Source organism: Tachyglossus aculeatus, chromosome 4 (genome assembly GCF_015852505.1).
Source record: "Tachyglossus aculeatus isolate mTacAcu1 chromosome 4, mTacAcu1.pri, whole genome shotgun sequence".
Taxonomy (NCBI): domain Eukaryota; kingdom Metazoa; phylum Chordata; class Mammalia; order Monotremata; family Tachyglossidae; genus Tachyglossus; species Tachyglossus aculeatus.
The window spans coordinates 111,438,005-111,465,999 of NC_052069.1; the positions used below are offsets into that span (position 1 = coordinate 111,438,005).

The 27,995-nt window shown below is 51.0% G+C and overlaps 2 protein-coding genes and 1 non-coding gene across 3 annotated transcripts in view; 2 read left to right on the top strand and 1 right to left on the bottom strand.

The window, feature by feature from the left end:
- ADAMTS13 (ADAM metallopeptidase with thrombospondin type 1 motif 13) overlaps nt 1-6,918 on the bottom strand; it is a 36,975-nt gene extending 30,057 nt beyond the window's left edge. Inside the window, exons 1-4 of the mRNA XM_038744648.1 lie at nt 6,747-6,918; nt 3,843-4,080; nt 2,314-2,973; nt 1,382-1,448 (exon numbers count right to left, since the gene is read on the bottom strand). Of these exons, the coding sequence (XP_038600576.1) occupies nt 1,382-1,448; nt 2,314-2,562 (316 nt within the window). The 5' untranslated portion in view covers nt 2,563-2,973; nt 3,843-4,080; nt 6,747-6,918. The remainder of the gene's footprint in view (nt 1-1,381; nt 1,449-2,313; nt 2,974-3,842; nt 4,081-6,746) is intronic.
- LOC119927780 lies at nt 4,201-4,338 on the top strand. The gene has a single exon (XR_005450751.1). It is a non-coding gene; the product is annotated as a small nucleolar RNA SNORA7 (small nucleolar RNA).
- A 2,708-nt stretch (nt 6,919-9,626) lies between the features above and the next one.
- On the top strand, nt 9,627-27,990 carry REXO4 (REX4 homolog, 3'-5' exonuclease). The gene is made up of 9 exons (XM_038745098.1): nt 9,627-9,655; nt 14,465-14,732; nt 16,257-16,621; nt 17,464-17,616; nt 18,976-19,169; nt 21,845-21,933; nt 23,126-23,200; nt 25,646-25,720; nt 26,977-27,990. The coding sequence occupies exons 2-9, from the start codon at nt 14,511-14,513 to the stop codon at nt 27,088-27,090; spliced, it is 1,287 nt and encodes a 428-aa protein (XP_038601026.1). The 5' UTR covers nt 9,627-9,655; nt 14,465-14,510; the 3' UTR covers nt 27,091-27,990.
- Nucleotides 27,991-27,995: the final 5 nt, after the last annotated feature.

Consider the following 27,995-nt stretch of genomic DNA (forward strand, 5'->3'; position numbering starts at 1 on the left):
AAGGGGAAATGAATGCCTAGCTGGGGAAGGTCTCATGGAGGAGATGTGTTTTTGGTAAGGTGGTGGGGGGATGCCTGAATTTCATTCATTCAATCGTATTTATTGAGCGCTTACTGTGTGCAGAGCACTGTACTAAGCACTTGAGAAGTACAAGTTGGCAACATATAGAGACAGTCCCTACCCAACAGCAGGCTCACAGTCTAGAAGGGGCAATTCCACCCGTTCAACTGTAAGCTCCTGAAGAGCAGGAATGGGTGTCTTGTTCCTCCTTGATAACTCCCGTAACATCGGCCCTGGGCTCTGCACACATGGGATGCTCGTGGCTCAGTGGAACAAGCACAGGCTTGGGAGTCAGAGGTCATGGGTTCAAATCCTGGCTCCGCTGCTTGTCAGCTGGGTGACTTTGGGCAGGTGTCACTTAACTTCTCTGGGCCTTCATCTGTAAAACGGGGATGAAGACTGTGAGCCCCAGGTGGGACAACCTGATCACCTTGTATCCCCCCCAGCACTTAGGACAGTGCTTTGCACATAGTAAGCACCTAACAAATGCCATCATCATCATTATTATTATTACCTAACAGCTTCCCTAGTTCCGAGAGATTCCGCCCATTTTGACCCTCCCCCATTCAATCCCACCTCCTCCCACTCCGAGAGCTCCTGGAACTTTGCCTAGGTAAAGTGTGATCCCCGGGTCTGCCGCAGAGACGAGGGATGAACCGGTCGCAGGGCGTGGGGCGAAGACACGGACCTGAAGACACCCTCTAGTTCCTGCTGCCTCTGCCCACTGACTCCCCAAGAGCCCTGAATGGGATCTCCCCAACATCAGTCTGAGAAAGAGTCCTGGGGTATTAAGAAAATCCCCGTCACCCATCGCCAGTTCTCTGGGAATCAAAATAGTCTCCGGAGGCAGGCGAGACTGTGTCCCTCCTGAATGTGCTTGTTTCCACCCCAGCGTTTAGTACAGTGCCTGGCATGCACTAAGCACTTAATAAAGGCCATTATTATTATTGTTATTCTTATTTTCTGGGGCAGAGGAAACAACTGAGATCACACTATCTCCTCATGCGCCCCCAGACACTTCCATCTTTAGCTTCCCTTATCAGCGGGCCCGATTCTCCCGTGAAAGCTTTGGGGCATCTTTCTGTGAATCTGGCAGGAAATTAAGCCTGGTCATTAATTAGCCCAGAAGACTCATGATCCAGAAAGCAGCACCTGCCCTTCCAGATGACCACTGAAATCCAGTATCTTAGCTTGACCCGGGACACATTTCAAAAGTCAGTTAGGAGCCCGAGGGGTCCGCTGATTCAGCCAGCTTCCGATGACCAAAAAAATCAGTGATTAATTTGATTAATTTAACTAAAATGAACTCAGAGAACAGTACCTTCCCAGATAGAAATGGAACCAAAATACATGAGAACATCTTCTGGGTCCAAGGCCATCATAAACTTCTGCAACAAAGACACCAAGAGATTTCAACAGATGAATCTATTTTCCATCCGACAGATCAGATACAAAGCAGGGACCGGCAGGATTACAGTACAGTCTTACTTCAACGAGTTAGTTTCAGCCCTGGGGATTTCAGAGTTAGGGTTCTCATGTGTTCCATAAAACCTGATCCCCCTTCCTGAAAACATATTCATTCATTCATTCAATCGCATTTATTGAGCGCTTACTGTGTGCAGAGCACTGTACTAAGCGCTTGGGAAGTACAAGTCGGCAACGTATAGAGACGGTCCCTACCCAACAACGGGTTCACAGTCTAGAAGGGGGAGACGGACAACAAAATAAAACATGCAGACAGGTGACAAAACATGTAGACATACCCTCCTTTCCACCCCCGGTCCCCCCTTAAAGACTGTTAGAGAAACCCTATTTCTCCCTGCTTCTTCTCAACTCTGTTGAGAAGCAGGGTGACATACTGGAAAAAGCACAGGCCTGGGAGACGGAGGACCTGGGTTCTAATTCCGGCTCCACCATTTGCCTGCTGTGTGACCTCGGGCAAGTCGTTTAACTTCTCTGGGCCTCAAGCTACTTCGTCTGTAAAATGTGGATTCAAGCCCAGCTTCTCCAATTTGGACCGTGAGCCCCCACGTAGGAGAGGGGCTTTGTTCAGTCTGATGAATTCGAACCTACCCCAGTGCTTAGAACAGGGCTTACCACCAAGTGAGCACTTAACAAGCACGATAACAATTATAATAATAATAATTAAACCCAGGCATTCCCCCATCCCAGTTCCCCTAGTGAACCTAGGTTCCTCCTTCCCAAACACAAATACTCTGAGAACTTTATATCTTCTCTTGCGGCTCAACTCACCTCTCGGAAGTCTGAAAGATGTCGGCAGGAGCCCAAAAAGAAGAGAGCGGTGGAAAGGATCGCCCATGTGCTGGTCATCACGAGGGGATGGAAGCTCACACTGTCCAACTGGTGTGGTCTTAGGGCTGTTAAATCACTCAGCCCCGGGTGGTTCATGTGGACGAGGAAGAAGAAGAAGAGGAGGAGGACGAGGAGGAGAAGAGGAGATACACTCTGTTTCAATGACAAAAGAAAGAATGTCTGCAACATGGGATGGCCGGGGGGACATGTGGTCAATGTCAAATATTACAGGAAGGGAGAGAACTGTTAGGCAATGTTTACCCTTGGGGAGTCTGCAGGTCTGGGACGGCCTTAATCACACAAATAAGCAAAATAAGCCAGGGTAGAGAGGATATGGGAAGGGGGGGGACCATTTCCTGCCACAAAACGCTTCAGCTCCAAAGCGGAGGAGACCCTGGAGCCTCAGGCCCGACCGTTCAGAGGACGGAGCCTCCGCATGTTACTGGGGGAACGTCAAAATACTTATCGTCTCTTGACTTGGTTCCATGGTTCTGGAGTTTTTCAGCATTCCTTCCGAGCAGCAATGGTGTGGGAAGAGCGAACGCAGAATTCTTTTTTATCTGATCCCGCACCACCAGGGCAAGGGGATACTCATTAAAGCTGAAAAATCATTAATTTAGGCCAAACAAAAAGAGACAGATCTCCCAGACGTTGTAATCATTCCCCCAGGAAATTACTGGCCAGACGCAACATGGCAATAGATTCAAGAAGGGTTTAGGCAATTCCATCCATCATCGATCGGCCAATCAATGGGATTTAGTGAGTGTTTCCTATGTGCAGGGCACTTTACTGAGCACTTGCGAGAGTACAATACAACACGGTTTGGAGGTCGGTCGTGAGTTGTTAAAGGAAAAAATGAGGGATTTAGGAGGAAATGCATGTGACGTAGGTATGGCTCTAATCATGAGGATGGGTATCCGGGAGGGCACCCATCATGCAGCGTTCCCAGAGAAGCAGTGTGGTCTGGTGGGAAGAGCCTGGGCCTGAGAGCCGGAGGACCTGGGTTCTAATCCTAGCTCCGCTTGTGTGCTGTGTGACCTTGGGTGAATCACTTACCTTCTCTGTGCTTCAGTTCTGCGTCACCCTGATTTGTTCCCCTCAGTCCCTTCCCCCTCAACCCCACAGCACTTATGTACACATCCGTAATTTACTTATTTTTATTAATATCTATCTCCCCTTCTAGGCCGTAAGCTCACTGTGGGCAGGGAATGTGTCTTTTATATATATTGTACTCTCCCAAGCCCCACAGTGCGCTGCACACAGCAAGCTCCCAATAAATAGGTTGACGGACCGATTCGGTTACCCTATCCGTAAAATGGGGGTTAAGTTCTCCTGCCTCCTTCTCAGACTGGACGACCCACGTGGGACAGGCTGTCTTGTATTTATTCTAGCGCTTAGTTCAGTGCTTGGCACCAAGTAAGCACCGGACAAGCATTATAATTTTGTTCATTCACAGTTTCTCCAATTACCTTGATGCCGTTGTTACAGGACTGAACTGGGATGGCCCACCCGGTACATCACTGCTTCTCTCCCGACGTGACCAGGCTTACATCTCCGGTGGAGGGGTGAGAGAGAAAAAAGCGGTTGCGGGAACGTTTCCTCCGTCGGGCTGCTAAAACCGTGAGGATTGCTCTGTCCCGCTGGAGCGGGCTGGGCCGCAAGTGGAGCGGTAGCCACGTGGATCCGGGGGGGCTGCTCCTCCTCCATCTGAAGGAGGACAAAAGGCTTGTGAAAAGACGTCACCCCTCTCCCCTCCAGTTAGGCCATGCCCTACACTTCGGAACATAGTGAGCATATAATAATAACAGTAATAATAATAATAACAACCCCCTCTCAGGGTAGCATCTGGAGAGTTTCCAGTCCTCTACCAGTCTCGGCTACGGGAGGGGGAGTCAAGCAGAGGCCGACCCGTTCCATTCCTAGCTTGGCCAGTGGCTAGCGAAGGGAAGACATTCTGCTACAAGCCAAAACTCACCCATGGTGGTCAGCGGCGGCAAGGGAGAGAGTCAGGGGCGCAATGTGTCTTATTATATTGTCGCACTGAAATCTCCCAACTGCTTAGTACGGTGCTCTGCACACAGAAAGCACTCAACAAATACAATTGACTGACTGACTGACTCTGCTGCACGGATCATTTTTCTGCAGCGTGGCTCAGTGGAAAGAGCCCGGGCTTGGGAGTTCAAGCCTGGGTTCAAATCCTGGCTCTGCCACTTGTCAGCTGTGTGACTTTGGGGAAGTCACTTCACTTCTCTGGGCCTCAGTGACCTCATCTGGAAAATGGGGATTAAGACTGTGAGCCCCAAGTGGGACAACCTGATTACCTTCTATCTACCCCAGCGCTTAGAACAGTGCTTTGCACACAGTAAGCGCTTAACAAATGCCATCATTATTATTATTATTACAAAAACTATCAGTCAGTGTTTCCTCCACTCAAGAACCTCCAGTGGTTGCCCAGACAGAAACACCTCAGTTCCCTCATCTGTAAAATGGGGATGAAGACTGCAAGCCCCACGGGGGACAACATGATTACCTCCTACTTACCCCAGCGCTTAGAACAGCACTCGGCACAGAGTAAGCGCTTAACAAATACCATCATTACTAGTACAAAGACTCAGCAGACTCTCATTATACATACTACTTCCTTTAACCAATCAATCGTATTTATTGAGCACTTACTGTGTGCAGAGCACTGTACTAAGCGCTTGGGAAGTACAAGTTGGCAACACACAGAGACGGTCCCTACCCAACAGTGGGCTCACAGTCTAGAAGGAGGAGACAGAGAACAAAACAAAACATATTAACAAAATAAAATAAATAGAATAGATATGTACAAGTAAAATAAACAGAGTAACATTTAACTGTAAAATGCTGCGGATTCTAACGTCAGTTTAGTTAATTTAATTTAAATTAATTAAATTTAAATTAAATTAAATTACTTAAATTAAATTAATTACAGTTAATTTAACTGTAAAATGCTGCAGATTCTAATGTTAGTGGTGTTGTCTGTGCTATTAATTTATTGTTTTTGCTGATGCTCCAATACGATAAAGACTTCTCTCCTTGTACATCCATCAGCCAGTTCTCTCAATGCTTGGCACACAGTAATAGCTTAATAAATACCACCACCATTACCATCCTCTCCACCTTAAGGAACCATGTTGGAATTATCCTTATAGCCTTCCCTAGTGCTTACGCACTGCAAGCATTATTAAAGCTATTACTACTAATTTTTGGTTAACCGTACGATCACTGTTGATGCCAGGACCGTGCTGTGCGGGAATAGTTTGAGGTAATACCTCTCCCTTGCTCCCATAATTGCCCAGGGAGAGAATGAAGTAACCGAGGCACATAGAGCGTAGGCTCCCTGTGGGTAGAGATCGTCTAACTGTGTCTATCAATTCTACTGTATTGGGCTCTCCCAACTGCACAATACAATAGTACAGAAAGTGCTCGATTGAGTGACCGGTTGATTTTCCCAGACTTTCACGGTTTTAAGCGTCTCGGTCTTCATCCAAGCTACGAGAAGCAGTGTGCCCAAGTGGAAAGACCATTTGGCCTGGGAGTCGGAGGATCTGGGTTCTAATCCCGGCTCCTCCAGTTACCTGCTGTGTGACCTTGGGCAAGTCACGTACCTCCTCCCTGTGCCTCAGTTACCTCATCTATAAAATGGGGCCGCACTGGGGGACAGGGACTGTGTCCACTCCGATCATCTTGTACCTACTTATTACTCTGTTTTGCTTGTACATATTCTATTTATTTTATTTTGTTGGTTTTGTTCTCTGCCTCCCCCTTCTAGACTGTGAGCCCACTGTTGGGTAGGGACCGTTTCTATATGTTGCCAACTTGTACTTCCCAAGCGCTTAGTACAGTGCTCTGCACACAGTAAGCGCTCAATAAATACGATTGAATGAAGTCTTGTTGGGTAGGGACCGTCTCTATATGTTGCCAACCTGTACTTCCCAAGCGCTTAGTGCTCTGCACACAGTAAGCGCGCAATAAATACGATTGAATGAATGAAGTATGGTTGTACATATTTATTTATGGTTGTACATATTTATTACTCTATTTATTTATTTATTTATTTATTTTACTTGTACATTTCTATCCTATTTATTTTATTTTGTTGGTATGTTTGGTTCTGTTCTCTGTCTCCCCCTTTTAGACTGTGAGCCCACTGTTGGGTAGGGACTGTCTCTATGTGATGCCAATTTGTACTTCCCAAGCGCTTAGTACAGTGCTCTGCACATAGTAAGCGCTCAATAAATACGATTGATTGATTGATTGATTGAAGTCTTGGACCTACCCCAGTGCTTAGTACGGTGCCTGTTCTTACTGAACACCATGTTGAAAAAAGAAGCCACAGAAAGGGGTACCTCTTTGCTGGGAATTTTCCCTCGTCCGTCACATGGCACGATGCCATCTCTGCTTTGTGTCCAATCTACCGACGGCTAGTGAGGTCCATCCTCAAATCTTCTCTGGCCAGGGTTTCCGCTGAGAGACTCGGCTTGTGGGAAACACCTTACAGTTTCACGGTGGGGCAGCTGGGCTTCTGAGAAAGACACAGGAATGGTAGCAGGGAATGTGCATATCAACGGCTATATTGTACTCTCCCAAGTGCTTAATATAGTGCTCTGCACACAGTAAGCGCTCACTAAATACAGATTAATCAATCAATCGTATTTATTGAGCGCTTACTGTGTGCAGAGCACTGTACTAAGCACTTGGGAAGTACAATTTGGCAACATATCGAGACAGTCATCACCATCATCAATCGTATTTATTGAGCGCTTACTGTGTGCAGAGCACTATACCAAGCGCTTAGGAAGTACAAATTGGCAACATATAGAGACAGTCCCTACCCAACAGTGGGCTCACAGTCTAAAAGGGGGAGACAGAGAACAAAACCAAACATACTAACAAAATAAAATAAATAGAATAGATACGTACAAGTAAAATAAATAAGAGTAATAAATATGTACAAATATATATACAGGTGCTGTGGGGAAGGGAAGGAGGTAAGATGGGGGGATGGAGAGGGGGACGAGGGGGAGAGGAAGGAAGGGGCTCAGTCTTTAGTTGATGATTAGATGATTGATTGACTGTACACGGTAAGTACTCAATACATCAGGAATGATTTAACGGGATAAACAGAGACCCAGAGCTGGTTAGAGCTGAGTCACAGAGCGGGCAATGAAGCCAAGGCCCCAGTGAGATAGAGGTCATTGTCCCTGGCTGGAGGGGAGAGAAAACTGAGACTCCGGGTGAGGGCCGCAAGCCCAGCGTGGACGTGAGGGCCAGGGGCCGACACTGGGACCTGAATCGGGAAGAAGCAGCGTGGAGAGGCAGTACGGCGGACTGTCTCTATATGTTGCCATCTGGTACTTCCCAAGCACTTAGTACAGTGCTCGGCACACAGTAAGCGTTCAATAACTATGATTGATTGATTGATTGACAGAGCACTGGGCTTGGGAGTCGGACGGACTTGGGAGTCGGAGGCACCTGGGAGCCAGAAGGACCTAGATTCTAATCCCAGCTCTGCCAACTGCTTGCTGAGTGACCCTGGGCAAGTCACTTGACTGCTCTGTGCCTCAGTTTCCTCAACTGTAAAATGAGGATGAGATATCTCTTCTCCCTCCTACTTAGACCAGGAGCCCCGTGCGGGACAGGGAGCGTGTTCGACCTAATCAATTTTAACCTACCGCAATGCTTAGAACAGTTTTTGATACGTAAGTGCTTAACAAATACCATTTTAAAAAAGAATAGAGTCCCAGAATAGAGAAGCTGAGAGAGGTGAGGTCTGATCACAAGCGCTTAGTACAGTGCTCTGCACACAGTAAGTGCTTAATACAACTGAATGAATGAACGGGTCAGTTTCAAAGCAAAAAAAAAAAAAACAAAAACAAAAAAAAACAATGATAATTGAAAGAATACAGCCCCCTCCCCACCCTGCCCCCCCCCCCCCGCCTCTCCCTCCCTCCCTCCCATCCCTCCCTTCCCATTCCCAGGGGCTGTGGCCTGGGCCGGGGGAGCTGGGAGGGAAGCCTGGAGCCGAGTCCTGCTTGAGTTTGCCCAGGAGCTTGACATGCCTGGCCAAGCTAGGGCAGGCCAGGCCAGACCAGACCAGACCAGCCCAGAGCAGGCCAGCCCAGAGCAGGCCAGACCTAGTCAGGCCAGGCCAGACCAGACCAGACCAGGCCAGACCAGGGCCTGACCAGATCAGGCCAGACCAAACCGGACCAGGCCAGACCTGACCAGGCCCAACCTGACCAGGCCCGACCTGACCAGACCAGACCAGACCAGACCAGACCTGGCCAGAGCAGACCAGACCAGACCAAGTCTGGCCAGACCAGGCCAGGCCAGACCAAAGTGGACCTGGCCACACCAGGCCTGGCCTAAGCAGGCCCGACCTGACCAGACCTGGCCAGACCAGATGAAAGTGGACCTGGCCAGACCAGGCCTGGCCTAACCAGGCCCGACCTGACCAGACCTGGGGCCGGAGCAGACCAGACCAGACCAGGCCTGACCAGACCAGACCTGACCAAACCAAGCCTGGCCAGACCAAAGTGGACCTGGCCAGACCAGGCCCGACCTGACCAGACCTGGCCAGACCAGACCTGGCCAGACCAGGCCCGGCATGACCAGACAGGACTAGGCCTGACCAGACCAGACCTGACCTGACCAAACCTGGCCAGACCAAAACAGGCTAGGCCAGACCAAAGTGGACCTGGCCAGCCCAGGCCCGACCTGACCAGACCCAGCCTGACCAGACCAGTCCAGACCTGGACAGACCAGACTAGGCCAGACCAGACCAAGTCAGACCAGACCAGACCAAAGTGGATCAGGCCCGACCTGACCAGACCTGGCCAGACCAGACCTGGCCAAACCAGACCAGGCCTGACCAGAACAAACCTGGCCAGACCAGGCCTGGCATGACCAGACCCAGCCTGACCAGACTAGGCCAGACCAGACCAGTCCAGACCAGACCAGGCCAGTCCAGGCCAGACCAAAGTAGGCCCGAGCAAAGGGTAGGCAGCTGAGGGGACCGGGGGGGGGGGGGGGGGGGGGGGGGGGGGGGAATTTGCGCACGCCCCCTGGAGTCCCCCCGATTCCGGCCCCCCGCCGACTTCCGGCGCCGCCGTCCCTCGGGTTCCCCCCCTACTTCCGGGGCGGGGCTTCGTATGTGGAGCAGCGGCCCTGCCGGCCGGAACCTTTGTGTCGGGCCGGCGTTTCCGGGCGGGCCGGCTTGGCCCGGATTTCCGGCGGGACCAGCCCTCGCGTGGCGGTGAGAGGGGGCGCGCGCGGGAGGCCCATGCCTAGGGAACTCATTGTCATAATCATAATGATGATGATGAAGACGGCATTTATTAAGCGCTTACTATGTGCCAAACACTGTTCTAAGCGCTGAGGTGGTTACCACGTGATCGGATTGTCCCACGTGGGGCTCACAGTCTTAATCAGCGTGGCTCAGTGGAAAGAGCCCGGGCTTTGGAGTCAGAGGTCATGGGTTCGAATCCCGACTCCGCCAATCGTCAGCTGGGTGACTTTGGGCCAGTCACTTCACTTCTCTGGGCCTCAGTTCCCTCATCTGTCAAATGGGGATGAAGACTGGGAGCCCCCCGTGGGACAACCTGATCACCTTGTAACCTCCCCAGCGCTTAGAACAGTGCTTGGCACATAGTAAGCGCTTAATCCATGCCACCATTATGGTTATTATTAATCAGGGTGGCTCAGTGGAAAGAGCCCGGGCCTTGGAGTCGGAGGTCATGGGTTCAAATCCCGACTCCGCCACTTGTCAGCTGGGTGACTGTGGGCAACTCACTTCACTTCTCTGGGCCTCAGTTACCTCATCTGTAAAATGGGGTTTAAAACTGTGAGTCCCCCCCTGGGACAACCTGATCGCTTTGTAATAATAATAAAGGCATTTGTTAAGCGCTTACTATGTGCCAAAAACTGTTCTAAGCGCTGAGGTGGTTACAAGGTGATCGGATTGTCCCACGTGGGGCTCACAGTCTTAATCAGCGTGGCTCAGTGGGAAGAGCCCGGGCCTTGGAGTCAGAGGTCATGGGTTCAAATCCCGGCTCCGCCCGTTGTCAGCTGTGTGACTTTGGGCAAGTCACTTCACTTCTCTGGGCCTCAGTTCCCTTATCTGTCAAATGGGGGTTAAGACTGTGAGCCCCCCGTGGGACAACCTCATCACCTTGGAACCTCCCCAGCGCGTAGAACGGTGCTTGGCACATAGTAAGCGCTTAATCAATGCCACCATTATGGTTATTATTAATCAGGGTGGCTCAGTGGAAAGAGCCCGGGCCTTGGAGTCGGAGGTCATGGGTTCAAATCCCGACTCCGCCACTTGTCAGCTGGGTGACTATGGGCAACTCACTTCACTTCTCTGGGCCTCAGTTACCTCATCTGTAAAATGGGGTTTAAAACTGTGAGTCCCCCCCTGGGACAACCTGATCGCTTTGTAATAATAATAAAGGCATTTGTTAAGCGCTTACTATGTGCCAAACACTGTTCTAAGCGCTGAGGTGGTTACAAGGTGATCGGATTGTCCCACGTGGGGCTCACAGTCTTAATCAGCGTGGCTCAGTGGAAAGAGCCCGGGCCTTGGAGTCAGAGGTCATGGGTTCAAATCCCGGCTCCGCCCGTTGTCAGCTGTGTGACTTTGGGCAAGTCACTTCACTTCTCTGGGCCTCAGTTCCCTTATCTGTCAAATGGGGGTTAAGACTGTGAGCCCCCCGTGGGACAACCTCATCACCTTGGAACCTCCCCAGCGCGTAGAACGGTGCTTGGCACATAGTAAGCGCTTAATCAATGCCACCATTATGGTTATTATTAATCAGGGTGGCTCAGTGGAAAGAGCCCGGGCCTTGGAGTCGGAGGTCATGGGTTCAAATCCCGACTCCGCCACTTGTCAGCTGGGTGACTGTGGGCAACTCACTTCACTTCTCTGGGCCTCAGTTACCTCATCTGTAAAATGGGGTTTAAAACTGTGAGTCCCCCCCTGGGACAACCTGATCGCTTTGTAATAATAATAAAGGCATTTGTTAAGCGCTTACTATGTGCCAAAAACTGTTCTAAGCGCTGAGGTGGTTACAAGGTGATCGGATTGTCCCACGTGGGGCTCACAGTCTTAATCAGCGTGGCTCAGTGGGAAGAGCCCGGGCCTTGGAGTCAGAGGTCATGGGTTCGAATCCCGGCTCCGCCCGTTGTCAGCTGTGTGACTTTGGGCAAGTCACTTCACTTCTCTGGGCCTCAGTTCCCTTATCTGTCAAATGGGGGTTAAGACTGTGAGCCCCCCGTGGGACAACCTCATCACCTTGGAACCTCCCCAGCGCGTAGAACGGTGCTTGGCACATAGTAAGCCCTTAATAAATGCCATCATCATTATTATTAATCAGCGTGGCTCGGCGGAAGGAGCCCGGGCTTTGGAGTCAGAGGTCATGGGTTCAAATCCCTACTCCGCCAGTTGTCAGCTGGGTGACTTTGGGCAAGTCACTTCACTTCTCTGTGCTTCAGTTAATCCCTCATCTGTAACATGGGGATTAAAACTGTGAGTCCCCCCTGGGACAACCTGATCACCTTGTAACCTCCCCAGCGCTTCGAACAGTGCTTGGCACATAGTAAGCGCTTAATAAATGCCATTATTTTTATTAATCCCCATTTTACAGATGAGGGAACTGAGGCCCAGAGAAATTAAGTGACTTGCCCAGAATCACACAACTGACAATAGGCGGATCTGGAATTCGAACCCATGACCTCGGACTCCAAAGCCCGGGCCCTTTCCACTGAGCAACGCTCACCAGCCACGGGGTGTTTGGGGCGGGGAAGGGGAAGAATGGGCCAACACACACCCGGCAGGTGCGAGGCTCAGGGGCAACAGCATGGGCTTCGGAGCCACAGGCCGTGGGTTCAAATTCCACCTCCACCACTCGTCAGCTGCGTGACTTTGGTCAAGACCCTTCACTTTTCTGGGCCTCAGTTCCCTCTTCTCTCAAATGGGGATGAAGCCTGTGAGCCCCACGTGGGACAACCTGATCACCTTGCAATGATAATAATAATAATGATGGCATTTGTTAAGCGCTTACTACGTGCCGAGCGCTGTTCTAAGCACTGGGGTGGGGGGGGGGGGGGATACAAGGTGATCAGATTGTCCCACGTGGGGCTCACAGTCTTCATCCCCATTTTCCAGAAGAGGGAATTGAGGCCCAGAGAATTAATTAATAATGGCATTTATTAAGCGCTTACTATGTGCCAAGCACTGTTCTAAGTGCTGGGGAGGTTACAAGGGGATCAGGTTGTCCCACGGGGGGCTCACAGTGTTAATCCCCATTTTCCAGATGAGGGAACTGAGGCCCAGAGAAGCGAAGTGACTTGCCCAAAGTCACCCAGCAGATATGTGGCGGAGCCGGGATTAGAACCCATGACCTCTGACTCCTAAGCCCGGGCTCTTTCCGCTGAGCCACGCTGCTTCTTGTATCTTGTATCTACCCCAGTGCTTAGAACAGTGCTGGCACATAGTAAGCGCTGGGGGGGGGTATAACCTGATCACCTTGTAAACTCCCCAGCGCTTACAACAGTGCTGTGCATATAAGCGCCTAATAAATGCCAACATTATTTATTACAGGCCGATTGGGTTGGACCCAGTCCCTGTCCCATGTACAGTTCACAGTCCTAATCCCCATTTTACAGATGAGGTAACTGAGGCCCAGAGAATTGAAGTGACTTGCCCAAGGTCACACAGTAGACAAGTAGCGGAGCCGGGATTAGAACCCACAACCTTCTGACTACGTATTTTGTTTTGTTGTCTGCCTCCCCCTTCTACACTGTGAGCCCGCTGTTGGGTAGGGACCGTCTCTATATGTTGCCGACTTGTACTTCCCAAGCGCTTAGTCCAGTGCCCTGCACATAGTAAGCGCTCAATAAATACGAGTGAATGAATGACCCTCTCACTCCCCCAGGCCTCTACTCTATCCACAGCCTGCTGCTGTCAAACCCATGCTGTTGTTAAGCGCTTACTATGTGCCAGGCACTGTACTAAGCGCTGGGGTGGATCCAAGCAAATCGGGTTGGACACAGTCCCCGTCCCATTTGGGGCTCACTATCTCCATCCCCATTTTACAGATGAGGTCACTGAGGCACCGAGAAGTGAAGTGACTTGCCCAAAGCCACGCAGCAGGCAAGTGGCGGAGCCCTTGTGGCACAGGGATTGTGTCACGCTTTGACTCCCTTTTTTCCCTGATGGTTTTTGTTAAGCGCTTACTATGGATATATCTGTAATTTATTCATGTATTTATTTATATTAATGTCTGTCTCCCCCCTCTAGATTGAGCTCGATGTGGGAGGGAATGTGATTGATGTTATAGTATAGTCTCCCGAGCGTGTAGTACAGTGCTTTGCACACAGTAAGCACTCGATAAATACGGTTAATGATGATAATAATAATAATAATGTGCCAGGCTCTCTCCTCAGTGCTGGGGTAGATACAAACTAACCAGGTTGGACACTGCCCATGCCCCTCAAGGGGCTTACAGTCTTAATCCCCCTTTTACAGATGAGATACCTGAGGCCCAGAACAGTGAAGTGACTTGCCCGAGGTAACCCTTCCCTCAGCCCCACAACAGTTATGTACAGATCCACAATTTATCCACAACACTTACCGCAATTTATTTATTTCAACGTTCATCTCCCCCTGGAAGCTTGCTGTGGGCAGGGAACGTGTCTACCAACTCATAACGCGCTCTCCCAAGCGCTTAGGACAGTGCTCTGCAAAGGTCAAGTGCTCGATAAATTTGATCGATCGACTGACCAGTTGATTTTATATCCACCCCGGCGATTAGCTCAGTGCTCTGCCCACAGTAAGCGTTTAACAAATGCATCGATTAACGGAGAGAACGGTCCGTTGGTTGCGTGGGACAGGATCTTAGAAATTCGCAGGCACAATTCAACCCTGGGATCTCTTTCCCTGCAGTTCAAGGATCAGTTTCCCTGCTGCAATTCGGGCGAGCTTAGCCAAGGGGCTCTGGGAAGAAGGGACGAGGAAAGGATGTCACCCGAGATGGATCTTGGCTAAAACGTGCCTTCTTCATAGTCTTCCCCCAGATGCGGTAATTGGACTCAGCCCTCGGAAGCCAGAAATGGCCAAAGTGAAGGCGAAACCTCCCAAGCCTCCCACCGGCAACCCCGCCTCCAACCCAGAGCAGCTCAAAAAGTTGAACCGGAAGAAAAAAAAGAAAAAAATCTGGAAAACCAAAACTCCGGAAGGGGGCAAGGAACAAGAGAGTAGCCAGAAAGTTGATGTGGTGCGGCCCCCAAAAGCTCCACAGGAATTTTCCCACAACTGGAAAGCACTGCAAGAGGTAAGAAGGAAAAGGCAGCCTCGGGGGCCGGTGAACCCATCCGCCCGGGACCCAGCTTTTCCGCCCATCCTCGGCGTGGGCACGGGAGAGCTGCTGACGGCGGCAGGCTGGCCTCGTGCCGACTGGTGAAAAGCAAAAATGCTGGCCACCCAAAAGGGCATGAAAGTGCCACCATACTCCTCCGAGAGGCCTTCCCTACTAAACCCGCCTTTCGTTTTCTCCCACTCCCTTCTGCGTCACCCTGACTTGCTCCCTTTATTCACCCCCCACCAGCCTTAAAGCACTTCTGTACATCTCTGTAATTTATTAATTATATTAATATCTGTCACCCCCCCTCTAGACTAAGCTCCTTGTGGGCAGGATATGTGTCTGTTGTTCTATTGTCCTCTCCCAAGCACTTAATACAGTGCTTTGCACACAGTAAGCACTCAGTAAATATGAATGAATGAGTCCGGTGCAGCTGAGCGAGCCCGTTTCATCTTCATTGTATACTTGATGACCTCGTTTTCCCAATTTAGACCTGTCAATCAATCAGTCAATCATATTTATTGAGCGCTTACTGTGTGCAGAGCACTGTACTAAGCCCTTGGGAAGTACAAATTGGCAACATATAGAGACAGTCCCTACCCAACAGTGGACTCACAGTCTAAAAGACTGTGTTGTCATCATCAACCCCCCTACTGTTACTTAATTCTCCTAGGGGCATTGGTCTGTCCTAGGATGTAGTGAGAGACTGAGACATAGTATGGCCTGGGTGTCAGAGGACCTGAGTTCTAATTCCAGCTCTGCTACTTGTCTGTTGGGTGGCCTTAGGCAAATCACTTGACTTTTCTGTGCCTCGGTTACCTCATCTTTAAAATGGGGATTAAGACTGAGCTCCATGTGGGGAATAGACTGTGTCCAACCTGATTAGTTTGTATCTGCCCCAGCACCTAGTACAGTGCTCGGCACCTAGTAAGCGCTTAAGAAATACCATTAAAAATAGTAATAACGATGATGGTACTTGTTAAGCTCTTATTATGTGCCGAGCACTGTTCTGAGTGCTGGAGTAGATACAAGTTAATGAAGCTGGACACGGTCCCTGTCCCACATGGCTTCACAGTCTAAGTAGGAGGGCGTTTCAGAAACTTAAAATGGTTTATTTTTACTGAACACATCCTCTTGGCAGGACACAGACTAAACATGTAAGAAGCTATACCCCAAAGTAATATGAGGATTTGCTCAGTAAAAGTAAATAAATCGTGTTAAGTTTCTGCCGTTTTCCATCAAGCATCGTTGCCCTGTTTGAGCACCACTAGCATAAACATGAAAAATCAGATACTCTCTGAAATTATGAGGAGGAAACCAATGCCTGGTGGAACCGGTCTGCTAGGAAAGCTAAGAAACAGTTGTACAGGTTTCTCTTTTTATATCTGAAAGATCTGATGAGAGAAAGGGCCATATGAGAATGTAATAGTAAAATAAATTCGACTGTGCGATAGCCCTAACCCTTGAATGACAACGTTGGGTTTCTTTGGGTCTCAGCTCCTGAAACAAAAAACACCCAATCCGGAAAGTGGTCCAACCTCCCAGGCGGGTCCTAAGAAACCACACAAACCCCGCCCTCAAAACGGCAAGCCGGCTTCATCCGAGAGAGGAATTAGTAGACCGAGGCTGGCCAATCCTGCAGACCGGACAGGCGGCAAATCCGCCAAGGCAACCGCTCCTTTGGAAGCACCGAAAGACAGGAAAGCCACACTCGGTCAAAGCCCCGTAGGAGCAACGGGAAAGGAGAAGGAGACCAAGAGAAGAAGAAACGGCAGCATTCACCAGGAGCAGAGGGACATCAAACACAAGAAGAGGAAAGCAGAGACTCCAGCAGAGACCCCAGCTCCCGTCTCGTCCACAGAGTGAGTGTGCCCCGGCCTTCTTGGCTCCTTTTGATCTTTCCCATCGTGACCGTCGGAGTTGAGGCAGATTCGGTGACTTAAAACGTGAGGCCGAACCTCCCTGTTTCCTCCAGGCTAAGGCTTCTCGACCCATCGTTTTGGTGCAGCCCCCAACGGAAAGGGCAAAACTCCTAAGGGTTTCAGTGTGAAAATGCAAAGTCTCCTTAGGGTCTGCTAACCTTCAGCCTTCCCCTTAAAAAGAGGCAGTCAGAAATATCGTGAGTCCTAGCAAACATATTCCTTGAGAACCGAGCCCACAGATGATTTTCCCGGGCAGTTTACACAGCCAGAGGCTAAGTGGCAAGATGCGTTCCGGCGTCTGTGGCTCTGACGGGAATATCAAAGACCCGATGAAGTCACGATGGCGGTGGGCTAGCATTCTATGTTTATTTGAAGGAACTCCCACGCCTGTTATCGTTGTGTACCGTCTCTGCTCAAAAGTCCTTTTTTAAATGGTATTTATTAAGCGCTCAGGCGCCGGACTAAGCGCTAGGGCAGACAGAAGCGACTTGGTATTGTACTGTCCCGCGAGCTCAGTACGGAGCTGTGCGTACAGTAAATGTTCGGTAAATACCGTTAATTGATCGAAGCCCAGAATGGCAGAGACGCCGGGCGGGGGTGCGAGTTGGAACTCAGGGTATCAGCGGGCCCGGGTGCCAAGTCAACTTCGCCCCACTGCCTTCACTGAACTCCGGCCTGATGCGGGGAGGGAGCCGGTAAGCTTGAAGACTAGAGCCCGGGGGGCGAGGGGGAAGAGTGTCTCGTTTTATGATGTTACGTGTGCCGTCGGCCTTGCCTTTCAGTGCTGACATCTGGTTCGACGATGTGGATCCTGGGGATATTGAGGCCGCCATAGGGCCGGAGGCTGCCCGAATAGCCCGGGAGAACCTGGGCCTTAAAGAAGACCAGGAGCCGAAAGTAGAAAAGGTGCTGGTGAAAGACAAGGCCTTTGATGGGTAAGTTGCTCCCTGCTGCTGGGTGAAAAGCAGTAACCCGGTGGAGGGTGAAAAATAGAGGGTGGCTTCATGTACCTAGTTAGTGGAGCGGTCATGGGTTCAAATCCCGGCTCCGCCACTTATCAGCTGTGTGACTTTGGGCAAGTCACTTCACTTCTCTGGGCCTCAGTTACCTCATCTGTGAAATGGGGATTAAGACTGAGCCCCACTTAGGACAACCTGATCCCCTTGTAACCTCCCCAGCTCTTAGAACAGTGCTTTGCACATAATAGTTTAGACTGTGAGCCCACTGTTGGGTAGGGACTGTCTCTATAGGTTGCCAACTTGTACTTCCCAAGCGCTTAGTACAGTGCTCTGCACACAGTAAGCGCTCAATAAATACGATTGATTGAGAAGCAGTGTGGCCTAGTGAGTAGAGCCCGGGCCCGGGAGTCCGAAGGACCTGGGTTCTAATTCCGGCTCTGCCACCTGTCTGCTGTGTGACCTCGGGCAAGTCGCTTCATTTCTCTGGTCCTCAGTTACCTCACGTATAAAATGGGGGCTAAGACCATGAGCCCCCTGTGGGAGAGGAACTCGGTCCAACCCGATCTGCTTGTTCTTACCCCAGCAGTTAGTACAGTGCCTGGCATATAGTAAGCGTTTAACAAATACCACAATTATTATTTAGTGGCTGCTGAGAGAAATGGACTGCCTTTCCTTCCCAGGGCCAGAGGTGAACAACCTCCTAGCCCCTCTCTAGCTGCAGAGAGATAAGTGGATCACGAGCCAGGAGCCCGGGCCTAGAGCGTGAGAGGACCTCCGTTCTAATCCCGGCACCGCCACCTGCCTGCCGTGTGACCTTGGCCCGGTCACTTCTCTGTGGCCTCAGTTCCCTAAATCTGCAGCGCGGGGACTCAATACCTGCCCTCCCTCCTACTTAGGCGGCGAGGCCCCATGTGGGACATGACTATCAGTGGAAAGAGCACGGGCTTGGGAGTCAGCAGTCGTGGGTTCAAATCCCGGCTCCGCCACTTATCAGCTGTGTGACTTTGGGCAAGTCACTTCTCTGTACCTCAGTTACCTCATCTGTAAAATGGGGATTAAGACTGAGCCCCACGTAGGACAACCTGATCACCTTGTAACCTCCCCAGTGCTTAGCACATAATAAGCGCTTAATAAATGCCGTTATTATTATTACTGTTATTATTCTATCGCTTTTTAAAGTTCTTGGCACAGAGTTAGCGCTTAAGAAACGTCACAGCTCTGGGAGGCTCATCACCCTGGAACTCCACAGCACCTGGGTGATCGCAAGCAGCGCCCGGGCCGGGAGCCCCGGCCGGCCGACGGAGGTTTTAACCGGGGCCTTCTGTTTCCCGTCAGGCTGACGCGAGCCGTAGCCATGGACTGCGAAATGGTCGGGGTCGGGCCGCAGGGACAAGAGAGCATCCTCGCCCGCGTGTCCATCGTGAACCAGTTCGGGAAGTGCGTGTACGACAGGTTCGTCAAGCCGACGGAGGAGGTGACCGACTACAGGACGGCGGTCAGCGGGATCCGGCCGGAGGACATCCAGCACGGTAGGAGACCCCCCCGCTGGCCTCGTCCACGGGGGTCTGGGGGGATGGGAATTCCCGGGAAGAGCACAAAGAGCCGCCTCATCACCCGCGGTCACCTGCCACAAACCTCTCTGACGGGTTTCTCCACTGTCCACTGGTGCCTCGGGCCAAGGTGACCCCTCTCCCCTTCCCCCTCCCCGCTCTTAGAGGGTCACCTTAGAGGGAACAGCCATGGAAGGAAGATGGGGCTGAGAGCCAGGAGACTTGAGTTCTAATCCCAGCTCCCTCCGCCACTTGTACGGATGGGCGGTCCGTGGTGAGTCGCTAACGGAAAACGTGAGGGATTTAGAGGGGAACGCCCGGGACGTAGGCACAGCTCCAGACAGGAGGACGGATGTGGAGGAGGGGACATCACGCACGCGTTCCTCCAAATACCCTGCTGCCGCTGTCGAGAGAGCGAACCCCCGTTTGTGTGCCGACGTGACCGGGGTTACGTGTTTGGTGGAGGGGTTGGAGAGAAAGAAGCAGTAGCAGCAGGGGGGTTTCCTCCGCTGGATTTCTAAAAACCGCAAAGACTGTGGGGTGTGGTTCTGTCCCCCGGGAGTGGGCTGGGCCCGAGGGGCTTCTCCCTCTCCATCTGAAGGAGGACAGAGGGTTTGTAGAAAGATGCCACCCTTTCTCCCCTCCAGTTAAGCCCCACCAAGATCATCGTGGGAGCAGAAGACAGAACAGCAGTAGCCTGTAGCAATAGGGGCACTAGTTCCCGGTAGCCTGGGACCGGGCTCTGGGTTCTAATCCTGGCTCCGCCACTTGTCAGCTCTATAACTTGGGCAAGTCACTTCACCTTTCTGGGCTGCCTCCTCATCTATAAAATAGGGGTACAGTACCCGTTCACCTTCCCTCTAGATTCCGAGCCCTGTGTAGCCCAGGGATTGTGTCTGACCTGATCCTCTCCTAACTACCCCAACACTGTAGTACAGTGCTGGGCACCTAGTAAGCACCACTTCTCTGTACCTCAGGCTTTTCATCTGTAAATCGGGGATTAAATATCTGGTCTCCCTCCTACATAGATTACGGGTCCCATGTGGGACAGAGGCTATTATTGTCATCATTGTAGAGCTCCGAACTAGGAGGTTTGGAACATAAAATAGAATAATGATGGCATCTGTTAAGCGCTTACTATGTGCCAAGCACTGTTCTAAGCACTGGGGTAGATACAAGGGTAATCAGGTTGTCCCACGTGGGGCTCACAGACTTCATCCCCATTTTACAGATGAGGAGAAGTGAAGTGACTTGCCCAAAGTCACACAGCTGACAAGTGGCAGAAGCGGGATTAGAACCCACGACCTCTGACTCCCGAGCCCAGGGTCTTTCCACTAAGCCACCCTGCTTCTCCAAGTGGGAGATGCAGTTCCCATTCCCTAAGCGTGTAATTCAACGGAGGAAGCAGGCAAAGATGGCAAACCTTCAATAAGAACAAAAGTAGGAAGGAGAGATGTAATTGATTAAAGACAAAAGCAGATACAATACGCGTACATAAACAGAGCGAATCAGATGGGTGATACCGGGGCGTGCCCAGGGAAGCCGAAAGTAGTCGAGGGGGTCGTCTGGAGGAGGTGACGTTTTAGGAGGGCATTGAGGGTGGGTGAGATGTGATTTGAGAGGGAAAGGTGTGCGTGATAGGTTGGAGACGGGACAGGTGAGTACCGGGTAGGAGGTCGGCGTGGGAGGAGCATAGAGCGTGAGCTGGGGTTTAGCCAGCAAAAAGAGCAGAAAAGGAAGGAGGCAGGTGGTGAAGACCCTAAAATCCAAGGGTCGGGAGTGTGTTGGCTGCAGAGAGCAGCGTGGAGCCCCTGTAGGTGTTTGAGGAGGGGGATGCTGAGTTCTGGGAGATCTGGCAATCTCTCGATGGTATTTACTGAGCATTTCCTCTGTGCCGGCCACTGAACTAAGAGCTTGGGAGAATACAGTGCAGAAGAGTCCGTAGACACAATCCCTTCCCTTGATGAGGAGCAGCTTGGCCTAGTGGAAAGGACACGGGCTTCGGAGGCAGAGGACCCGAGTTCATATCCTCGCTCTGCCAGTTTCTTTCTGTGTGTCTTTGGGCAAGTTGCTTAATTTCTCTGGGCCTCAGTTTACCTGTTTTCCCTCCTACTTAGACTGTGAACCCCATGTGGGACGGGGACTGTGTCCCACTAATTAAGATGTTTCTACCCTGGCGCTTAGAACAGTGCTTGATACATTGTAAATGGTTAACAAAGAGGGGAGTCGGGGAAGAGTGGTCCTTACCCAGCTGCTTGTATGGAAAACTGGTGTTTAAGTGAGTCAGATCTCTCTCCCGTGGGACAAGGACCTCCCTCTTGAGCCCGGTCAAACAATTGTGGGAGACTACAAACCGCTAGAATCCAAGCATGAGAAGGTGCACCCCTCCCTCCCTCCCTCTCTCCAACCCCTTCAGCCAGAGAGGGGGTGTCACAGATGACCTCCGGAGGCCTCCCCGGTGTCCGAGGCTCACCTGCGTCCGCCGCTTCTTCTCCTTTCCCGGGACTCTCCATCCCGCTGTCGGTGAGAAGCGAGTCTCCGAAGGAAGCCCGGTCGCCGTTGGGTCTCCCCGTGAGCCACGTAGACATCTCCCCGGCAGGCCCTTGGCACTCCCGCCGCCCCCATCTCTCTCAAAACTCCGTTTGGCTTTCCAGGAGAAGACTACCGGGTTGTCCAGGAGGAGGTGGCTGATCTGCTGAAGGGACGGATCCTAGTGGGGCACGCCCTGCGTAACGACCTAAAGGTACGTGACTCGCGAAGGCCTCTCTTTTCCAATTGGCTTTATCGGGACTTTTGTCCAAGCGCTCTGGGCGGGGCAACCCGCTGAGCCCGGAGAACAGTCCCACAACCTCAATCAGGCGCAGGTACTGGTCCCCAGGGAGCTCATAGGCACATGGGGAAAGTAATAATAAAAAGAAGATTGTGGCATTGCAAAGCGCTTATTATGTGCCACGCACTAAGCGTTTATTATAATGCTGTGCATGCAGTAAGCACTCAATAAATATGGTTGATTTGGAAGTCGGGAGAGTGATGGGAGGGTAAAGCTGGTTGTCTGGAGCATAGGGCTCCGGCCCTCAGCTCGACAGGCTGTTTTGTTTCCTGCCGTGGAAAGAAGGGTCATGTCGGGTATTTGCTCAGGTAGGAGCCCTCCAGATCCCAGCCCGATGTTTTCTGCACGGGAGACCTCTCCGGGACATCCCTGGTTCAGCTCCACTGAGTTTTGGGGCAACCCAAAGAAACCCAGCCAGTCGATGGATCTGGTCCCTCTGAGGGGGTCCAGACCGGACCTGTCGGGGTAGTCAGGCCACTCAGGACAAGGTGGACCATCACCGGCAGGACGAGAGGAATATGGAGAATCAGCAACACGCTCCATTTTACGCAGGGCTCATCTGGCTCGCCGCTCCTTCATTCAGTCTAATTTTTTGAGCGCTTACTGTGTGCAGAGCACTGTACTAAGCTCTTGGAAAGTACAATTTGGCAACAAATAGAGACAATCCCTACCCAACAATGGGCACACAGTCCAGAAGCTCCTTTAAGATTGTCTCCAACAGCAGAGGCTAAATTTCTCCTCTGATTTAGGATTTCTCTGTCATAATAATAATAATAATAATAACGGTGTTAAGCGCTTATAATGTGCCAGGCACTGTACTAAGTTCTGGGGTAGATACAAGCAAATCGGGTTGGACACAGTTCCTGACCCCCACGGGGCTCACAGTATTAATCCCCATTCCACCAGTGGGGAAACTGAGGCATGGAGAAGTGACTTGGCTGAGGTCACACAGCAGGCAAGTGGGGGAGCCAGGATTAGAACCCAGGTCCTTCTGATTCCCAGGCCAGTGCTCTATCCACTAGTCCCCGCTGCTTCTCCAGAGGGAACGGCACGTGAGCCTTCCATCTGCCGCTTTTAGTCTCACGCTGTATTACCTCTCTTCCAGATACTACTCCTCGATCATCCGAAGAAGAAGATCCGGGACACCCAGAAATATAAGCCTTTCAGGAAAGAGGTCAAGGTAACAAATCGCCCGGGGAAGAAAGAAACCGAACCGAACGCACTGAGCCGATTCACATTACCAGTCCGCTCGGTTAGATGGCCGAAGTCCCCCCTGGAGCTGATCAGTCGGCTTACCCTCTTACCCTCTGGTCCTCAGAGGGTCCACACTGTCCGCAGAGCATTGGGATCAACACACAAATATAGATTGAAACACACTCCGCAGGTCGGCCTCAGCTCGGGACTGAGGGTAACAATTTCCTCTTTCAATCAATCAGTCGTATTTATTGAATGCTTAGTATGTGCAGAGCATTCATTCATTTAATCGTATTTATTGAGCGCTTACTGTGTGCAAAACACTATACTAAGCGCTTGGGAAGTACAAGTCGGCAACATATAGAGACGGGCCCTCCTTAGCAACGGGCTCACAGTCTAGAAGGGGGAGACAGACCACAAAATAAAACATGTAGGCAGGTGTCAAAATCGTCAGAACAAATAGAATTGAAGCTATATGCACATCATTAACAAAATAAATAGTAAATTAATCAATCAGTCGTATTTATTGAGCGCTTACTGTGTGCAGAGCACTGTACTAAGCACTTGGGAAGTACAAGTTGGCAACATATAGAGACAGTCCCTACCCAACAGTGGGCTCACAGTCTAAAAGTAAATATGTACAAGTAAAATAAATAGATTAATAAAGAGCACTGTACTAAGCACTTGGGGAAGTACAAAACAATAGAATTGCGCTCTGCGCACTCACACAGCAAGCGCTCACTAAATACGATAGAATGAATAGAATTAGACCCGTTCCCTACAAGCCCACAGTCTAGAGGGGAAGACAGTCATTAATGCGAATAAATAATTTATACTATATATAATTTAATGTATACTTCTGAGGAGAAGGGATGATTGGAAAAAATCAGCCAAGATGATTTTTCTGCTTGGGGAGTATTACAAACTCCCCAACGCACCATCCATCTAGAGAATATTGGAAATTTTCATTGGTGGTTATATACGTGATCAAGGAGGCAGTGGTCGCCATGTAGATATCAGTTGTCCTTTGTGCTCGAAGGCGGCTACCAACCCCCTGCCCCTCACCCTGGAGTGTGTATTTGCTTGTTTGTTTTTTTACACTGGTATGTACAATTCATAGGATATCTGTTACTCATTGACTAGGTAGAGGTTATCTGTCTATAAGACTTTCTCCAAACAATGAAATTCTCCAATGCCCTGCTATGGGACAAGGATGATGCAGGTGCTGGTGGTATCAAATATTTCTTTCTGCGTCAGATATTTGAGACATCTATAAGACTGTTGAAAATACAATTGAGGCTTTTTCCTCTTGGCTGGGTCATCGTGACGCTATGTTAGGAAATATTTGGACAGTGTTAACAGCCATTGGAAAACGTTTAGTACATATTTACTATTTTTATTTTGTCAATGATGTGCATATAGTTGCATATGTTGCCAACTTGTTTTAATTTTGTTAATGATGTGCATATGTTCTATTTGTTCTGACGATTTTGACACCTGTCTACATGTTTTGTTTTGTAGTCTGTCTCCCCCTTCTAGACTGTGAGCCCGTTGTTGGGTAGGGACCGTCTCTATATGTTGGCGACTTGTACTTCCCAAGTGCTTAGTACAGTGCTCTGCACACAGTAAGCACTCAAGAAATACGATTGAATGAATGAAAGGCACCACTGACGTATTTTTTTGTGGTATCTGTTAAGCACTTAACTATGTGCCAGGCACTGTACAAGCTAATCAGATTGGATATAGTCCATATCCCATATGGGGCGCTCAGTCTTAATCCCCATTTTCCAGCTGGGGGAACTGAGGCCCAGAGAAGTGAAGTGACTCGCCCGAGGTCACACAGCAGACAAGAGCGGCAGAGCTGGGATTAGAACCCAGGTATTTCTGATTCCCAGGCCTGCGGTCTATCCGCTAGGCCGGGCTGCTTCTCAGTTCACTTCACCTGTGGGCCCTTTTGTACGAAAAGACCAGTTCATGCCCCACTTGGGGATCGCGGGCTTAATCTCCGTGGTACCGATGAGGCGACTGAGGCCCAAAGAAGCGAAGCGATTTGCCCAAGGTCGCACAGCGGACGGGTGGCGGTGCGGGGATTAGAACCCAGGGCCTTCTACTTCCCAGACCCATGCTCTCCACTGGGCCACGCTCTTGCATCCCTGTCTGACCGAGTTTCCACTTGAGAACTGCCGCTCCGACACACAAATGAGCTGCTTCGGACTGTGCTTCCGTCACCCGAGCCCTGCGCGGAGGAATCAGGGCATAATGAAGGGTGAATTGATCCCCAGGAAGGCGTCTGGGCTGTGGCTGTGTGTTCTTCGCGCCACAGTTCAGTGAAGCCACATTTAAGACCGACCCCTCGGCCCCCTCCTCGCTCTCTGCTTCCGACGGGCTTCGGCGGGCCGTAACCGCGAGATGTTTCCCTCTTCCTCTGCAGAGCGGGAGGCCGTCCCTGAAGCTGCTGTGCGAGAAACTCCTCAGCGTGGAGGTACAGAAGGCTGAGCACTGTTCGGTGGGTGAACTTCCCGGCGGTCGCGGCCCCCGGGGTGTTGTGTAAAACCATTCCCCGGATCAACCAAGCGAGGGTTTTGAGCACCAGACTCATCGCCTGGGTTCTCGGCCCGGCTTTCCCACGTGTCTGCTGTGCGACCTTGCCCACGTCATCTCCGTTCTCTGTGCCTCAGTTCCCTCATCTGTAAAACGGTGATTAAGACAGTGAGCCCCATGTGGGACAGGGACTGTGTCCAACCCAACTTGCTCGTATTCATCCCAGCGCCTAGTACGGTGCCTGGCACATAGTAAGCGCTTAACAAATAAAATTATTCTTTTTATCATTGTTAGAGAAGCAGCGCAGCGTGGCTCAGTGGAAAGAGCATGGGCTTTGGAGTCAGAGGTCATGGGTTCAAATCCCGGCTCCGCCAATTGTCAGCTGTGTGACTTTGGGCAAGTCACTTCACTTCTCTGGGCCTCAGTTACCTCATCTGTAAAATGGGGATTAAAGACTGTGAGCCCCCTGTGGGACAACCTGATCACCTTGTAACCTCCCCAGCGCTTAGAACAGTGCTTTGCACGTAGTAAGCGCTTAATAAATGCCATCGTTACTATTATTATTATTAGTGGAGATAGATCACGGGCCCGGCTGTCAGGAGGGCCTGGGTTCTAATCCCGGCTTTGCTCTGTCTGCTGGGTGACCTTGGGCAAATCACAGCACTTCTCTGGGCTTTAGTTACCTCATCTGTAAAATGGGGATAAAAACTGTGACCCCCCCCCACACACACACACACACACACACACATGGGGCAGGGACTGTGTCCAACTCAGTTTGATCAGATCCACCCCAGCGCTTAGTACAGAGCTTGGCGCATAGAAAGCGCTCAGCAAATACCATTATTATTATTAGCGGGGAGAGGATGTGGGGTATCATGCAGGCTAACATTCCCTAAGGCTGAGTGGACTTGCGTACGTGGTGGCGGCTATAAAAGACTGGCGGGAGCGTAGATCATCCTGCTGACCTGAGGCCCGGCCTGGGTCCCCTGCAGAGTCGTGGGGAGAGTCCCCTATGGGGAGCAGGACCGTGCCCGAAGTCAGGGGAGTGGTTTCGGCATGCTCACCCTGGCGCGGTGTGCGCCTCCATGTCATTCGCCCCCCCAAATCGATCCATCAATCGGTGGTATCTACTGAGCACTCACTGTGTGCGGCGCGAGGACGATAGAACGAACTCACTTGCCTCGGGCCTTCCCCTTAACTTCCGGTTCTCCTGTCTTCCAGGTTCAGGACGCTCAAGCCGCAATGAGGCTGTACACGATGGTGAAGAGACAGTGGGAGGCCGCCGTCAAAAACCACTATAAAGTGGGGAAGAAAGCCAACGGCTGGAAAACGTAACCAGCCTTCCCCCGTCGCCCCCCGCCCCATTCCCCTTCTCCCTCCGGCTTTCTCCTCTCTGCTGCAGCAGAGCCTTCCGCTTAGCCATCTGGAACTCCCCGACCACCTTTTTTTTTTTCCTCTCTCCGCTCTTCATTGGGTTCCTTCTCCATTTGAGTGGGCCTGGCAGCTCCCGGGAAACCCCGACCTCTCGTAATCCAGGTCGGGCTCTCTGCTCCGGAGATGGAGGACCTCTGTGGGGTCGTTGTCGGCGATCGTCCCCTGGGATCACCTCTTCGGGCCCAAAGTCTTTTGTCTTCAATTCTCCTGAGCCCCACCTCAACCGAGCCTCCGTCCAGGAGCCTCGCACGGAGCCAGACTAGCTCGGGGGAAAAGAACCTGGGCTGGTAACTCCATCTGATAATCATGGTTTTAACCGCTGGCTCAGATGCAAGATTATCCTCACGGGACACGTCTGCTAATTCTGTTTTGTTGTACTATCCCAAGCGCTTAGTACAGTACAATACAGTACAATGGAGTCGGTAGACACCTCTGCCCCCAAAGAGCTTACAGTCTAGGGGGAGAGACACAGATTAATATAATTTACACATGTGGGGCTGAGGGTGGGCGAATGTGAAGCGTTGTAAGCAGGGACCGTGTCTACCAGCTCTGTCGTACTCTCCCGAGTGCTTAGTACGGTGTTCTGCGCACAGTAAGCGTTCTCGATAAATACCGTCGACAATCCTCTTGCCAACAGGACCGAGGCAGAAACAAAATGCGCATAATCCGAAGTAGACTCGGCTACATTAGCGAAGTGTGTGTTCCCAAAATGATTCCAAGTGAGGAAAGTCAAGGGTGCGGTAGAAAAAAATGTATAACCCCTCGAGGATGGATTCTGTACAATAAATATGACTTTGGGGTGGAAG

What these genes read in the sequence shown, in the direction of transcription:
- REXO4 (XM_038745098.1), top strand. Translation starts at nt 14,511, where the DNA reads ATGGCCAAAGTGAAGGCGAAACCTCCCAAGCCTCCCACCGGCAACCCC. An exon ending in GCCGGAGGACATCCAGCACG is followed by an intron (nt 19,170 to 21,844) that starts GTAGGAGACCCC and finishes TTGGCTTTCCAG; the next exon opens with GAGAAGACTACCGGGTTGTC. An exon ending in CTTTCAGGAAAGAGGTCAAG is followed by an intron (nt 23,201 to 25,645) that starts GTAACAAATCGC and finishes CTTCCTCTGCAG; the next exon opens with AGCGGGAGGCCGTCCCTGAA.